Source organism: Anneissia japonica, unplaced genomic scaffold (genome assembly GCF_011630105.1).
Source record: "Anneissia japonica isolate Jap-2015-1 unplaced genomic scaffold, ASM1163010v1 scaffold718_len1063573_cov188, whole genome shotgun sequence".
In the NCBI taxonomy this organism is placed as follows: domain Eukaryota; kingdom Metazoa; phylum Echinodermata; class Crinoidea; order Comatulida; family Comatulidae; genus Anneissia; species Anneissia japonica.
In genome coordinates this window covers 242,445-260,528 of record NW_022727435.1, presented here as the reverse complement: position 1 = coordinate 260,528, position 18,084 = coordinate 242,445, and the positions used below count along the sequence as shown (strand labels likewise).

The window sequence follows — 18,084 nt, the reverse complement described above, 5'->3', positions numbered from 1 at the left end:
TCAAACGTTAATAATAGTGGCTTATCATTTGATTTCTTTCTGAAATCTCACACTATCTTTTTGAGATTTATCTTCAAATAGACACTGCACCATGTGGTTTACCGAACTGGTTATCACGAGCGGTTAAAGATTCTCAGTGAACTTTAAATCAACCAACTCAGTAGTTTGAAAACTACACACATGCCAGAACAATGAGCTTATTTTCCTTTATAAGTGATATTTCCTTATTCATATATAGATACAAGGATGCACATACAGTAAATAGGAACAAAACCATGATGGATGAGAAAAAGATAGGCCTACTAAAAAGTACATAGATAGCACCTATGGTGCTACGTAATATTTCTCCCAGATCTGTGCACGCGTCCGGAGGGTAAAGCGTCACAAACTTTTGATCCTTACAAATTATTATTTAGTATTATTTTGTTAAAGCAGTGAAACAAATTCTGCAGTGGAAGGTGTGGGTGTTAGTTGGCGCTTGTAAACCCAGTAAACAATGGCGTTGTTAAGATAGATATATCAAAATTCACATTATACATATCAAAACGTAAAAGCAAATTAGACTTCAAAATTTGCATTGAAATAAGCTTCCGTGCGCCTCGTAATTATCTTAGAATAATCAGCATAAAGGCGTTCCATACAAACGACTTCGGGTTAGGCCGACAGGAGCCGAAGCGCGACCGAAATGAAGTCTCAAATGAAGTATTAAGTGCGACTGGAATGATCGTTTACCTAGAGTGTCATAATGATTTGCAATTGCTTACGCAATCTTATATAATGGATTGCTTCGCATATCTTATGGATTGCTTCTATTCCAAAACAAAAATATCAGTTCTACTGATTCCATTTAACTCGGTATTTGACAGTATCAAATGAACAGAATGTGTGTGGTCCAGAAATATAAAAACAGCCAAGGCATACTATATTACTACTGCTGCCGTTTAACATAGTTTTCCTGAACCCTAAAACTTGCAATAAGATTTAATGTCATTATAGTAAAACAAAATTACATTATCACAAAATTATGATTGTTATGGACAGATAAACCTCAGTAATGTATATCTTTATGCTGAATCTATACGATTGTTATTATTGTAAATTTATACACAATAAATTGAGTCTTTAAACAGAGGGTGTGATGTTAGTTTTTAGAATAGTCCACATCTGAATGTGTGGTTCTCAGTCAGTATCTGATGAGTTTAGTCTTTGGGCTTAGTGGTGGAGAAGGTAAAAACTAGCAATGGATGACCAAGGTGTTCATCATTCTAGCCAAAGTGACCAACATTCTCCCTCTGTCATTCCAATTGGACTTGAAGTGGTTTACTCAGCATGTCGGAAAGTATATCCAGAACAAATTAATCCCCTTCAAGTCACAGCTGTTGTGAAATACTGGTAAGTTTTTTGTAAGCAGCAGTCGGCCTAGGCCTAGACCTAGGCCTAGAGGAGTCTAGGCTAGGCTCCGGGTCCAGTTAAGTAGGCCCCAAGCCAGGAGGCTATGACTGCAGGGACGGATTTAGGGGGGGGGGGGGGGTGCCGAGCCGGTCCCGGCCTCTCCATTTGGAAAGTAAAAAAAAAAAGAAACGAAAAAATTGATAGCACAAAAAAATCCTCGGAGAGAGGAGGTTATTTTTGGGCGTCTAGCAAACAAGAATTTCGGGGGGGATTTTCCCTCGGACATTTCCCCCGGACCCCTTAGGGTGGTGTTATCCCCTCCCCCATATTCTGACATCTGTGGATCTGCCCCTGGACTACAGCAATAATAGGCTATTCGTCTAGGCTTCTTAGTTAGGATGGTTCTATAAAAGGTCGGTGAATGCCTAGGCCTACAGTATCGTTTTGGCCACGAACATGTTCAGCCACAATGTATGAAACACATATAGTTTTGTAAGTTTTCAGTCAATTCGAATAAGGGCAATAGAAAAAATTATTAGATAATATCACTCTTTAAAAAAAAAAAAATTGATGAGGGCGGGAGGTTTGGTTTTTTTTGCAGGGTTGGGGGGGACGGGGTGGGATTATACCCGGGGATTCCCATGTGCATGAACAGAACGAACATGACATGGTTTTTCGAAGTGACAGATGCATTTAAACAACTGCCCTGTGATCCCACAGCTGTGGAACACGCGAGGCTACATGCTGTGAATTAACAGACGGACTGCGGTGTTGTTTATTTTTAACCGCAGGTTAAGAGCTGTTTATCTTTAATAAACAAGTTTAAAGAATATGCTTTGCATTTTCAACTTTACGGCGATCGCAATGTCTGATCTTATCAATTGGAAGAGTTTATAGTCTGCCAAATTCAGAGCCAAGAACACTTGGCAACTTGATTAATTTTAAGCCTTTAAGATAATATTTGAAGAATAACGTAATCCTCATCAGGATTCAAATCCATTACCTATCAATAATACCGTAAGGATACTCAGGGAGTTGGGATACTCTATCAACTTTAAACTTATATGAGGCCAAGTTGTATGAAATGCATCCTTGAATTTTTGCATTTTGTGTCATTTTTTGCAACTTGTCTATCATGTGATTTCTATAGTGCTTTTAGTTAACTTACTGAAAAGGTAAACAAACCATACTTTTCAATATTTAAAAAAAAAATTATATGCCCCTGTTTTTTTTAATGAAGGCAAATGCCAGTGGCGTAACGATGGGGGGGGGGGGAGGCCTGTGTTTTTCTGAAACTCGGGCCCTTTTTGGGTCCCAGTCACCAATTCCATCGTGGGATTTTAGATGTGCATTGTTATTCTAAATGTTTTTAACAACGAATAAATGATAAATATAGATCCCGAAAATTGAGGCCAGGGAGGGAATTTCACAGTTGGAGAGTCTATACCGCCTCGGGCCGACGGGGCCCCCTCTCTTTAATCGTTATTGCTGTTTGCATATTGCAATTCATATTCTTGATAGCAATTTGACCTCTGAAAGGTCATTGTTTGTCAAAAAACAAGGGCCTATTAAGACGACTGAAAAGCGGAGTTTCCTTCTTTCGTTCTGCCGGGTAAAATCAATTACTTTAGGCGACGTTTGCAGACTAACCTACTCGTACCAACGTCCGCATGTCGCGCTAGCCTTATCCTACTCTAGGCCTAGACTAGCTGGGATGGTATTATAGGCCTAGTCTTGAAGGGACGAAGGTCCCAATGAAAAACAACGTCGCTCCTTGATAGCTAACATCACAATAATTCATTATTACACCTATAGTTGTTTTTTGAATTGTACTCCACAAATCTCAGCCGATACCTCGCACAACTTGTTAACGTCTCGTATCTATTGTCGTGAAGTCATGGCTCCCTGGCTCACACTTGTGATGTCTCGCACTTGTGATCAAATAACACGCTGGCTCGTACTTTGGCAACACTCTTTGGCAGTCAACTTGCCCCTAGAAAACCCGCCCTAGGAAACTTGCCCCATAAAAAAATGTACACTTCCTAGACCATGTAGTCTTCAAAATAAAAATTGTAACCTTTGGTAAATCAACTACATTTTCCACATACATAAAAATTTTTGAAACTTTATTAAAAAAAACCTAAACCATAATTCACCACTATAGACACTTTTTGACAAAAATGAAAAATTACGACTTTGTTACCCAATGGAAAGTGTTCTAATATAGACAATGGGTCGTGTCTCATATTATTTGTTATATTTTTTATTATTCATTATTTTCACTTGACTCGCATAAATAATTCATCATCAAGATCCATGCTAGAGTGTATTGCTATTTTTCCAATTTTCAACGTAAGGACATTTTTATACAATTTATGGATTCTGTCTCACAGTAAAATGTCAAATTGTAGATACTGTACAGTAATCCAGACAAAAGATAAAAGGGTATGTGGACAAACATTACCTCCCCAAAGGAGCGAATTTTTAAGAGGCTATTGTTTTGACCAGTTTGCACAATGAAGTTCCAACCAATTACCAGTCCAGTACAAATGCCCTCTACTTCTACTTCTTTTTGCTATCAAAATTTGTTTGTGCTCTGAAACTAATGTGAATATTGTATTTTTGATTAGGCTAAATGGGCCAGACCCACTTGACTACATCAGCATGTACAGGAATGACGGCAATGAAGATAAGGGAATACCACCACACTGGCACTACGTTAGCTTTGGTCTTTCTGACCTTCATGGTGATGGTAGAGTACACGAGTAAGTCAGTAAATTTTTTGTATCATAATTGACTCTGATTGGTGATGATAAATGTAAAAAATAGCTTTAAGGTGCCATTTCCTGAGTGTTCAAACAGTGGTTTTTTTTTCTGGCTATAGTAATGATCAAGTCAGATATTATACATAATTGTGTTAACTGCAAGTCTAGTTATTCTTTAATGCCATTTCACACACAGTAGCTTTGCTTTGTAATTTTAGATACACAGGGCCAGATGGGCCAAGTGGATTTGGATTTGAACTGACATTCAGATTAAAGAAAGAACCAACAGAAACAGCTCCACCAACCTGGCCAGCAGAACTCATGCAGAGCTTGGCACGCTATGTTTTCCAATCAGGTCTGTAAAAATAAAAAATATCTACAGCCAGTGGCGCAAGAAAGCGGGGGGGGGGGGCGATCCAGAATTTAGCAGTGACCCTCTGTATATTCGCCTCTGCAAAGACGCATGGGGCACCTGGCCAAGACAAACCTCCTTTTCGGTCTTTTTGACGAGGATCTATTATGATGTATTTTACATCTTCTGAAAGGGACTCTTTGGCTGATTTGGGATGATATGGACAATGCTGATGGACATCCAGAGCCTCTTTAAATTATGGGCTCCTGGCTGTCGCTAATAAAGCTTATAGCTGTTACGCTACTGTTACAGCCACATATTACTAAATAATCTAATTTTTAATACTATAAATCTTACATTCTTTTCTTGTTGTACTGTAGGACAAAGGTGGGCAAGGTGTGGGCTGTGAGCTACTGTATGTGGCCTTTGGGCTGTGCAGCCTAACAACAATTTTGTTGCAGCTCGTGAAAATAAAAAATGTGTGGCCCGCCTATTTTATTTTTATTTATTTATTTCTTGTTTAAACTGGGTTAACAACTCAGGTGAAAAACAACTGTTATCCTTATGTGCCCAGGATGTGCCTACCATTTTCTAATGTAACTTTATACTAATTGCCTAGCATTCTGTAAACGGGTTAAGCCCGAACATGTTTAATTTTACATAGGCCTAATATTAATAATCACACAATGCGTCATACATGTAAGTAGTATAAGACACTTTTAATCTTTTGTGAATGTACTGAAATTGTGATATGTGTGCCAGTTGTCCGAAGTTTGGTTTTAATTTAATTGTGGCAATCTTCAGAAGTGACTTTGGGTAAGCTTACTGCAGAACCTGTGATTTTAGTTCTTCATCTGCTTTTAAGTCATCAGTTCAAGCTGAAGTTTAGCATCATTTGGACAATATTTGTTTACTTGAGCATTCCATGGACCTTTGAGACGTACAATGAACAGACTTTTAATCAAGGTAAAAATAGAATCATGGTCATTAAAAGTACCCTATCAAACTGGTCATAGAACACTGCAGTTAAATCCTCAATAGACTTGATGTGATCCTCAAGTGAAGTCTGACTGTCAATCTTTGACTGATACTCCTTTAATTTAGGATAATGTCATAGTTCACCATTAATCAAATTGTCCCTGAATATTGCAAGTTTGGCACCAAAAGCATTCACCTCCTTCCATAGGTCAAATATAACTGTATTCCTTGCATGTTGCAGCTGGTTTAGTGCATTCAAGTTGGCAAACAACAAATACTACATCCTCCATTACCTTCTTGTTGCTAAGTAAAGCTTAGAAATCATAAACAAGTTTCTGTTTGATTTGAAGCAGCAATGTATGCAGTGATTGAGTTCAACACAGCCCATAAAACTTTCATATTATCTCCTTGAATTCTGATCCAATAGACCGCATTATGGTACTGGACACTAAAACTAGCCTGGTTTTCTACAAGGAACTCCTTAAATTCTCTGTTCCTGAGAGAGTACTGGCCCCCTCAGATAACTCACCAATTCATAAATACTTAGCATAGTTTGCTTTCTCAACTTACAACATAACACACTGTTGTGAATATTTTGAATCACAGATTTCATTTTTGTCGCTAAACCTTTTTCCTTGCCTGTTATGACAGGAGCGCAAACGGTTGTCAACGACAACATATTTGTTATAGGGATATTAATAGATGTGAAGTTTGATGTGTTACTGCTTTGAAAGAATCTTGCATGTTGTCTACCCCAACATATGCGTGAGTGCAAGCAGTTCCACTCAAAAAAGCTGATCATCATTGTCAAAGAATCTCACAAAAAGATCAAGTTGTGAAATGTTTGTGTAGTCCACAGACTCATTTACACATATTGATATATCATCTGGTTTTCATAATTTGCCAACAAGAGTGTGTTGTATGTTCTGCAAGCCTTTCAGTATATTAAGTGTCTGTACCATTTGAAATCAGAATTTTCTCAAGTTGTTTACTGATTACCGATCGCATTTGTGGTGGCAACATGCAGTTCAAACTGCTTCACTACTATCCAATGGCATTTTGTTTTTGTTTAGAATCAAAGTAATGCGAAATGATGCCTTAGTTCAAAAACACATTGAATACTGCTAAGCCCTATAAATCGCACGCCCTTCATTTTTGATAAAACAATTGCAAAAATTAAGGGCGCCAAAATTGCGAAATTCTGAATATTTTTTTCTTCAAAAAAAAAATTGTAGGTGGTACAGTATACAACTGATATTTCATCATTAAGAATTTTGTGGAAGGTTCTGCTTTTTTGTGTATTACAGTTCTCCCTCCAATTAAAGACTACTTTTCTGTGGCCCCTGTTGAATGTTCATCTTTTTCATTAGCTGTTCCCTCTGATTAATGACTCTCTATTGACCAAAAACCATGGGTTTCATGGATCCAGCTGACAATTGATGTTAATAAAACAAGAATGCTGTTATATCTTCTGTGTTACGAATGTCATGCCCTATCATATGAGTGACATGTTAACTTTACTTGTGGAGGGAATTGGCTTCTGATGTGCAAAAATCAGGGGAGGGGGAGCATTGTCGGAGATTGCTCGCCAAAATCCGATGCTCTAGTTATAGTATAGGCTAAAGAACATAGTGGTAGGTTTCTGCATCATGCTAAAAACATGACTGGAAATTATAAAATCGTGAAAATAAAAGACTGAAATATTTCCAATTGTAAAATCGCGAAAATAATGGGCTTTACAGTATATTACATTGGATCCAGAAGAAATTTTGCTGGTGTGACATTGATGTCGTCATTTGTCATCACTGTCTTGTACTCTGACAACCACAGGGTATGAATTAGCTTATAATTTATGCAAGGTATCATATCGGTTGGATTTCTTCAGTACAGCTATGGTCTTTGCACATATCATGCACACTGGTTGCCTATAATGGCTCCGCCTACCTTCCTTTGACAAATTCCCTATTCAAGTCTTTTTATATTTTCAGCAGTTGAAATGTATATGGAAGGAGTAGAGTTGTTTTTATTTGCAACACAATTTTGTGGCATAATGACAAGAAGTGTACCCAGAACTCTGGGATCAGAAGGCAAGCATGTTGAAGCTGCAAGCTTTTAATCTACTGTACCCTCGTGCACCGATCAAAAGTAATATTAAAACTGAACGTAAAGCGGTATAAAAGTAGTGTATTAAGTGCACATGGATATTTCAAATTACCACCATTAATATCTATGTTTGAGTGTTTAATAAAAATACAGTTTTGCCATCCAACCTATTTTTTATGGCCACCCATTTTTTAGGAGGACATGATACTCCAGAAAATGAATTACTGCAACCTGATTATATTGTGTTTTCTAGATTAATTTTTTTCATTATAGAAAATACATTGTGCAGTGGAGACCATGTTTCATGGCATAATCCATTAGATAATAGTGAGTCCAGGATTCAACACATGCTGATGACTGAAGACCCTCAGCTTCCTTCTATCTCTACTCCATTGGGCTATGTTAACTTCGTCCAGGTGAGCCTGAACAAATAATTTTAATATTTAAATCAGAATAATTGGAATACATGTTCATAGAGTACACCATACTTTATTTTATGTGGCTGTTTATTGCATATTATGCAGTACTTTGAAAATGTGTTTCAAAATTAGTAGTGTTGCCTCTAAGATACATTTAGGGCTCCGTTCCGCAACCTATGGGTTGCGACTCTATGTTTGGGTTGCGAAGAAATTTTGAAGTGTCGCCAGTCGCTTCAGAAAAAAATTATGGTAACAAACAAAAGTGCCGACAAAAGAATGCCAACAATCGAACCCCGATGCATGTAAGTTTAATTTGATATTTACCGTGCGAATACATTGCTGTTCTGTTCTAATTAACTTAAACAGCAGCCATTTGGTAAAGTTTTGAATAAAAGTTAAAAAAATATATCAAGATATCAGCCAGGTTGTGATAATGTTTCTAATGCCGTTCTTGATGACAATGTGATGTGTGAGGGTGGATTTCAATTGTTACCTATTTTTGCATAGAAATCAAACTAATAGCAAATTATGAAAAAAAAAAATGTGGGGTCGTCATATGTGCAACATACACATTTTTGGGAATTTTAATATAACATACAAATTTACTACTAAAATATGCTTGACATACAAAAATTGTCCAAAAGTAGCAAACACAAGGGACGTCTTATATGCAGATTGTCTTTTAGGCTTATTATGGTTCATATCTCATGTTCAAGTATCGGAACAGCCTGTAAACAGTGATCCTGTTCTGCGATGTTATTGCTGCTCTAAAGCCGGATTGATGAACTTGCTGTCAAGAAGTAAACCATCACACTTACAGGGCTGGTATTACTGTAAATTTGATGATCATATTTTGGTGTGACACACAATATCATTGTACAGTGTACACTTAATTTCAAATTTTAATTCCCAAAAAATGTTATTTTGAATTTAAAGATGTTACATACAGTAATTACTTTCTTTGGTGTTAAAAAACTTCTTGAAATTAACATCTTGAGTAGAATTGCATTATGTTCTGATAAATGTTGCATTTATTCCTTTCCAATAAAGTTACTTGGTGTGTTAATGTAATTTTTCTGTGCAAAGGATTTTTTAAACACTTGTATAAAATAAAACTACAACAAAAAAAAAAAGAATAAAGTGTGTGATTGAGTATGATCTCTAGCACATGGTCGGAATGTAAATGTACGTCCTTGAGTCTAGAATATCAAAGCAAAATAACAAGGTATAACTAGGTACATATTTTTATACTTTTACATTTAACATCTTTCTTTAAATTAAAAGACAAAATTAAATAAAGTAAGGAGGCAATGAACTCAAGGTAGTGACTGAAACAACAACAATAACCATATTTATTAATTGGCCGAGCCAGAGGTCGATGGGTTGCGTGTTAAAAATTTGGATTTGGGTCACAGGCTACGAAGGTTGTGGAACGGGGATTTAGGGGACTAATCTCTCTGAGTGGTTCCAGGGACACCACTGGTCCTAATGAGAGAATCCATGAAAGTATGCCAACTTTCGGTTCAGTTGGTAGAACCAAGTTTTTTTGGTTAAGGACTTAAAATGGAGGTCCAGTGTATACATCTGGCTCGTGTGCACTTTAAAGAACCCATTGCATCTTTCGGAAGAGTTATTGTTCATTTCAGCCCTGTCGTTATGGAATGATGTGAACATGTATCTACCATGAAGCGCCTCTTTACAGGTGCTAGTAGTCATGGACCACGCCCATACGCAATTCAGCACAATGACGCTGCAAGTTATGGGTTATTCTCCTACCTTTACCTTTGTTGTCAACGACCAGTAATTTTGGGTTAAAATCCTAACAATATATTTTTCTAAAAGTACTGTACCATAAAAAAGAAATATATAGGTGAAATAAATACTCTACTGCCAAGGATTATTAAGTGTTGCTGTTCTGCCAGGTTGTTGGAGTTTGTAATGAGGAGTTGCAGGCTGCACAGAGGTGGAATGGACCAGCTGTGATTGAACTGTTAAGGACTATACCATTGTAAGTATACAGAAGAGTCTCTAATTTTAGATCATGTTAGTTATTCTGTAGACAAGCATTAAACTGAATTTTCCCCTTAATTTTATTTATTTTAAGTTTTCTTTAACCATGGTATAACCATTCAGTGACCAGTACTGCTTTCCAAGGAAGCCCTGGTAATTACAGTAAATTTAACAAAAATATGGAGAAAAAAAGTGTTTGTAAATGTGAAATTTAAAAGTAACTCAAAAATAAATTAAGAACAAAAAAAAAGACGATAATAAAGTAGCCTAGAACTGAAATGAAGGCTGAAAAATTAAAACTTAAAGAACTAAAATAACCAAAACAAACAAAGCAATCAAAGAGAAAGAGAATCAAAATTGTTACGAATGATTGTTCCAAAGATGAGCAGCTCTGATATGAAAAGTAAGCTCACCACAATTTGAATTTGAATGAGGAACAACCAAAGTATTTGATATTTGATTCCTAGTAGGGTAAGAGTGAACAGAATTTGAATTTAGAAGATAGATACTTAGGGGCATTACCATAGTACCCCTAACAGCAGTGTTAAGCAGGGGCCCTTTAGAACATTTTTAATCGCTTTCATTTCAATTAGAATGTACTTACACATTAACATACAATTATTTAAATAAAAGGAAGCACAAAACACCCTAGGAACAGTGACAAAATAAAATTCAAAAGAATTAACATTGGAAGGGACGATACCTCAAATCAAAGAAAAAAAAAAACAGCAGCAAAATTACACATAAAACAGACATCTTGATTACATATGACAACTATAAAATATATATACCCTGTAATAAAAAAATATATCAATATAGAAATACTCTGATATTCTGGGCATCTAGGCAATTAACTGAATTTTAAATTTTTTAAGAAAAGGTGGATTGTTCCAGGTGAATTCAGCTTTGTGGTTGAAGATACAGTTAAACTTGCCTAAGTCGAATAATTTCTAAGTCGATCTTATTTTACATGCCAAATTGTTGTGTTTTCCATTAATTAACAATCTGTAAGTTGAATTTTATCTAAGTCGAACAATATTTCAGTGGCATTTTGGATTCGACTTTAGGCAAGTTCAACTGTATTCTGAATGTGGAAATTATTGCAAGTTTGGAAATGTTTGGTTTGAATTGTATTTGGGACATGCCTATTACAAATGAAGTGTATTGTCTTAAGCCTAATTTAATTATCTCACTGAGATGAATCCATGTGTATGGATTTCGAGGGCGACAATTTATGGTGTGGTCCTGATGGTATTGACCAGTGGTTTACCTTTGCCTTCAAGGGGATCAAAGCATAAATGGAATATGATGGGGGAACAGGAGGTCTCTGAAACATGTCTTCAGAAAATGCAAATGTTTCTGAAAACAACTCTTTTGTTATAACCTTTCCAGAAAGGTTACATTATAGATTTTTAATGTAATTTGTAATTTACAAGGATCCTTGTTTGCACGACATCTTGAAGTGACTGCAGCACATGTGGGCAAATTCTGACCTGCAGGCTGCTTGAGGCCCGACAGTGATTTTTTACGGCCCAGGAAGATGAATTAAAACACAAAATGAACAAAAGTGTCCGTATAATTGTTTCTTTCAAAAAAGCAGTAAGAGCCAGCTCTTAAAAAAAGAAAGATTTCTTTAAAATTCTGAAGTACCATTTGTTTGGCACCCATGTTTTCTTGCTCAAATACTGTTTTTTTTTTTTTTATGGTTATTTCCTTTTGTCAATTCAACATACAATTTCTCTAAGGTTAGATTTTACTTAGAACATCAATAATTCCGGCCCGTTGACACCCGGGCCCGTTGCCACCCGGCCCGTTGCCACCCTAGGCCCGTTGCCACCCGGCCCGTTGCCACCCTAGGCCCATTGCCAAACAGGCCTTTTGCTACCCAGCCCGTTGCTACCTGGCCTTTTGCCACCTTTAGGAATGTCGAATATTTATATTTTATTATTTTGGTGGGTTTTTTTACACAGATTTGTACTAGAAGGCCTACACTGTAACAGATTTTTTTCTTGATTAAATTTACTTTCCAGTTTAATATTTAATTATTAGTTTACTGTAGTTCATTTCAAATAATCGTCCATGTGCCTTCTCACCACCAGGAGAAAATTGCAGAAGTAAACGTTGTTATAAATCCAAATAAAGAGAGAAATACTGGAGTGTCTAGTTTATTTTCATATTTTATTTTTAAGAATATTGTTATTCTAAAATAGAAAGAATAGCCAGTGCTTTTACAATTAAAAAAACAACACATTTATGATAATAATAAATAAAAAGTATAGCCGCGTTAGTGATCTGTACAGTATAGAAAGTATAAAGTAAAAAACAGCAGCACTTTTGAGACTAATAGTATACAGTATAATTTATTCTCTAGCTTTCGTCCACACAGTGGACTTCATCAGGAGACTGTACAAATGGGATAAGAAACAACTATAATATACAACTGCAATAATGGGGGAGGGGCGGTCCTAAAACAACAAAGAATGGTGTACAAAGCAAGTACAAGTCTGCCGAAATAAGCAATCTAAATAAACAGTATTAAAAGCACAAAAGATCAATGATAAGAAACTGGGAAATAGCATACAAAATATGTCTATGTCAAAGTCAATGATAAAAACAGTAAATAGGCAGTAAATACAGTAAGGTAACTATGAGACAAAAATATAGTTAATAATAAGGCAGCTATAGAAATATAAAAAATATACATACAATGATGAGAAATAATTATTGACGGTAATGTGCGAGCAATCCTCGATCAATGTTAAGGCCTAGTTCTATACAGTCTAATTGTGTAATTATTTTCTGTTCAGCTATTTCTCGTTCTAAACTATTTTTGAAAAATTCTTTCTTAACTACTTGCACTTTCATATTCTTAATTGAGTGGCCGGAAGATGCAAAATGATTAGCTACCGGTTTTTGGGTGAGTTTGTGTTTGATGTCATGTTTATGACCATTAATCCGTTGTCTTAGTGTTTGTCCAGTTTGTCTGATGTAGAGAGCATTAGGGCAAATATTGCACGATATAGCATATATAAGGTTGGATGACATGCAGTTATAAGTGCCTTTTATGTTGAAATGATTATTGTTAGGTCCTTTGACAATGTTACTGGATTTGATATGTGGACAATGATAATATGATAATAATGAATGATATGATAATAATAGTTATTTATATAGTATAACCACAAGCCTATATTATGTGTGCATAATGAACTTTATGGAATTCATTTGGTATTTCTCTCTTTATGCGGACAATTTATAACAAGCATATATATTTTCTCATAAGAAATAACCGTCATTGATAAACTTTGGATGAAGCTCTTATTGTTAGCGGTATAACTACAAAGGATATGGCGCTCGGTAACATAAATGATCTGAGCAAACTAATCCTCCTGATTGTTTATACTGTGACTAGGGCTATTGTTCAGATTATAGGGTCTTCAAGCCTAATTTGCGTGGCCTTCAATTGGTCGGTTGGACAATTCCCCCACCCATGTTTTTTCTATTGGTATACCAGAGCTATATATGATCCTACATTTGGCTTAATTTCTTTATACAACAAATTATGAGAGGTATAGGCCTATTGTATGGGCATGGGCCCATTTTTTATAGTGGTAGCAGCATTAACATAATATCATGTTAATAATAATAGCATATCATCGCTATTTTCATCATTTCACTATATTTATGTTCATTATTATTTCCACACTCAAAGTCAATTAAATCAACAACAAAAATATCTGTTCAATTTATAACACTACAAGAATTTTAATTCATGATGTTCTGCCTTCACAAAAACTGTAAAAAAACATAAACACACACACACCTAACTAAAAACAGTACATACTCAGAAAACATATAGGCCTACATGTACGTCTGAATACATACAAATAAAGATTGAAAGCTAATCAGGAAGCTACTTCACACGTGTGCCTTTCATAATGGTAAACCACAACGAATTGTCATTGTTTACAATCTCCCAAACAATCAATCCATTCATCATTCAGTACACATAGTTTGGCAAAAATGCCGAGAGTAAATCTCTGCGAATACAATGCATAGGCCTACTATACAACTATGGGTGGCAACAGGCCTACGGTGGCAACAGACCGGGTGGCGACGGACCGGGTGGCAACGTTCCGGGTGGCAAAGGGCCTATGGCGGCTAAAGACTGGGTGAAAACAGGCCTAGGTGGCAAAAGGCTGGGTGGCAAAAGGCCGGGTGGCAATGGGCCTAGGGTGGCAAAAGGCCGGTGGCAAAAGGCCGGGTGGCAAAAGGCCGAGTGGCAAAAGGTCGGGTGGCAAAAGGTTGGGTGGCAAAAGGCCCGGTGGCAACAGGCCAGGTGGCAACGGGCCTAGAACCATCAATAAAATATAAAGCATTATATAGATAAATTAATAATGTTAGTTGCTCATTGAAAAGTCGGAGAAAGTATGGAACAAAACAATTTGGAAAACATTTTGATTGAACATGTATCTCTAAAGTTGTTGGCCAGATCTTTTTTAGATGTATTTTACAGTATTTTTTTGATGCAGCATACAAACCTTTGATTCTACATGTGAGAATTGACAGTACCCATGATCATTGCACAGCATGCCAGCCACTACTGTATGTGGAGAATCCCTAAAATTGCTTAAAGCATGTCTGTAAAAATGTTCCATGATGCAACTACCCAGAATTAATTACACTAGAATGCAGTGCGTAATAGTAAATAAATTATTTTGTTTCTTTTAAATCTAAACATTTATTTTAAATGAATCTTTCTATTTGTATGTGATCAGAATTTAATGTTGAATAGTTAAACATTAATAATTTTATAGGGCTTTTTACCAATACCTCAATACTGTCAAAACATTTACTTTATGTTTGCATCCACTCAACATGTTTTTGTTCTTTATGTTTGTATAGTATATTTCTATATTGTTATGTTAGAGTTTTTATCTCCAGTGTGTTAGTAATTTCACAATTATATGTTACGTTTAAATTTATTTGTTTGGATGAAACTGTGTTAACAGAAAAGAATTACATCTACTATTTAAACTACTAAACATATTGGATTTCTTTGTCAGAGCTGGGGGCATATGGCTTGTAACTGATATGAGAAGAGGTGAAACAATATTTGAGCTGGATCCTCAGTTACAGGAACAGGTTGAGCGAGGTATCAATAATGAGGGTTCAAACCTTAGTGGCGTCAGTGCTAAATGTTCATGGGATTGCCCTAGAAGAGATTTATACGAGTTGGAACCCTCCAGTCCAAGGATCACTAAATTACGTAAGTATTCATTGTAACTGAAAGTATGAAAATAAAAAAAATTTGCAAGTTTGTGTTACTTTTGTAAGCAAAGATGCACTCAACAGCCAATGCCATGAAAGACTTAACTCAACCATGGTGCTGTAGACCGTTTATCGTTTTGATTATCCAGTGTAAATAACTACAGCACCTTTTGAAGTTCAGAGATGAATTTGAGTGTTCTTTTCATTCATTTTATATTTAATTACTAAAAACATAGGTGAGGAGGGCCTGGGCCAGTTGGCCCCTCCCTTAAATCTGCCCCATGGTGTTTATACATAGAAAGATTGCCTTCCAAAATCAGTGGACCTATATCCTCTTAGGCCTTTTTATGTTAAAAATGATTGTCCAAAGATCAATTAAAATAAAAAATAGAGAATGTCCGATCTTCTAGGTAAAACATCCTCATACCCAAGCTAATGTGCATGGAAGAGCTCCAGCCAAATCGACCTTCTAGGTAGTGCTGTGGACCCTACATACCATTACCCCAAAATGTTTGCTACCCCAGATTTTCAGTGCATGGGTTGTAGCTGGATAGCATCCTTGAACTAACTATTATTATGTGTTATGTGATCTATATATTAAATCTGTTATTAAACACATCAACATAACTTTACCTATCTCTTCTTAAACCGCTGGCATATTTTTTATATAACGTCACAATTTTTATAGAAAACTATAGTTATTATTCACAGAAAGTTGGATAATCTAAAGATAGTATAAAGCTATCGAAGAATGTGATGATTTTGGGAAAATAGGTTTTCTTTAATTAAATTTTACACTATTTTAGATGTACAACTGAGATAAGAAAAGTGCGTTTTCGACGCCGTAGCCTTCCAACACTTGAGAGTGGAAACGACCCACACCTATTCTTTTCTAATAAAAGTTTATAAATTGTTCATAGGTTGTGTTTAGATAGAGAAACTGAAGTTTAGGGTCAAGTCAGCTACACCAATCAACAACTCAAATTTACGTAAATCCTTCGTTCCTTCCTAGCACCTTGAGCACTACTGCAGTGGATTTGTGCGCTTTATAAATCTTATTATTATTATTTATTATTCGGAACATTATCCATGGCCTATTTTGTTAGTTATAGACTTATCCACCTACTTCAATCATAATAAAAAAATATTTATCTCACGCCGTCTGTATCTATATGTTGCATTTTCACATGCAAGAGGGTACTGTACTCCAATGTATTATGAAAATCAACAATTCCTCACAAGAACTATTCGGCAGAGACATGCACACAAAACATTATCTACAAAGAGGTCCTTTTGAAAAAATAATGATTGGCTCCACAACTTTCCATAACAATTAGCTATAAGCCTCGCCACCTTTTCACCCTAATTTTTAACACTGTAGAGCACAGGTATGTGCTAGTTTTTTTTTCTCTCTTTAGTGTGGGTTAACCACCTTTATTCATTTCAGTATTGTTTTCATATTTTTCATTTTACAAGGATACAATATTTGCACAATGTCCTTGCAGACTTGCATTCATCATTTACATTATACAACTAATACAGATATTTGCAAATTTGTACAAGTCAATAACCAAGAGTAACAACATGAATTGACATATTATGTGACTATCATTGTTGTGCTTTTCTATTTATTTATTTTTTAATTCTTGTTTTTTTTAATTTTTTTTTTTCAGAGCACAATATTACTAAGTTTATATGAAAGGGGTTCCGTCATTTTATAGATGTGATCAATTCATTAAAAAAAATAATTCATTTAAATCTTATTTAACAAAAAAGAACACAATAAAAGTCAATTATATTATTATTATTATTTTTTTACAATACAATAATACAAGAAGCATAAGTTCATTTCTGTGTATTTCATTTCTGTTTGTAGCAGGTCTAAAATCTTAGCCTTATAAATACAGTAGGCACCTAGAATATACATGCATCCAGGTATGTTCTAGTTGATAATTAAGAGAATCTTTTTTTTTTTACAATTTTTGCAAGTCATTTTTATTAACTATTGCAATAAAGCTTGAATATAATAAATGAATAAACTGTAGTGTCATCATGAAAGTCGCTCTTGTATAATGAACTACCTTATCCAACTATTATTTGTTTTCTACAGAATCAGAACAGATAAAAACAGCTTTGAAAATGGGTCTGGCATCTGAGAAATCACCACTTCCACCAATTCAATCAAAACAAGAAATGGAACACAACTCTGGATTCAAACACGAACGAGATAGGTATGTGTCCTCATAATAATATTTTAGTATTGCAGTAATAATTTGTGAATTGGTGACAGGATATGTAAAATTATTTTGAAAAGATCACTAGTGGTGAAAATTTTGTGATCAATGTTTAGATGCAAAATTTTTATTTCTTTTGAAGAGTGATACCATTTTGGTGTATTCTAGAAGTTCTGCTAATATTCAGGGTTCCTTTTAATAAATGAAGTATTGTGATGCTTTATAAACCAAGTCTCATTTCAAGGCTTAGGGAGTGAAAGTGTATTAATTAAGAGAAGTAACTTTGTGCCATCACATGAAATAAACAGGACATTGGGATTGGAAGGCAAGCATTTTAACCACCAAGCTCCACTCAGGTTATAGTCTATAGTAAGGAGAATATGGTACATCTTGATGAATAGGAGTTGAGCTCTGTTTTATGTAATATTTAATTTTTTTTTCTTTTATTTATTCGATCTTTCATACTATACAAATGGCAGTGCTATGTTGAAATGCATTTACAAATATGTATATATGTATGTATATATATACGTATATATATACGTATATATGTATATATA

At 35.4% G+C, this 18,084-nt stretch overlaps 1 protein-coding gene across 1 annotated transcript in view; it reads left to right on the top strand.

Moving 5' to 3' along the window:
* Positions 1 to 1,177: 1,177 nt before the first annotated feature.
* The window catches only part of LOC117113717 (suppressor of fused homolog), a gene marked incomplete in the record, with an annotated part of 28,891 nt that continues 11,984 nt past the window's right edge, over positions 1,178 to 18,084 (top strand). The window contains 7 exon segments of the mRNA XM_033257142.1: positions 1,178 to 1,392; positions 4,023 to 4,157; positions 4,376 to 4,512; positions 7,864 to 8,006; positions 9,932 to 10,017; positions 15,086 to 15,288; positions 17,401 to 17,521. Of these exon segments, the coding sequence (XP_033113033.1) occupies positions 1,241 to 1,392; positions 4,023 to 4,157; positions 4,376 to 4,512; positions 7,864 to 8,006; positions 9,932 to 10,017; positions 15,086 to 15,288; positions 17,401 to 17,521 (977 nt within the window).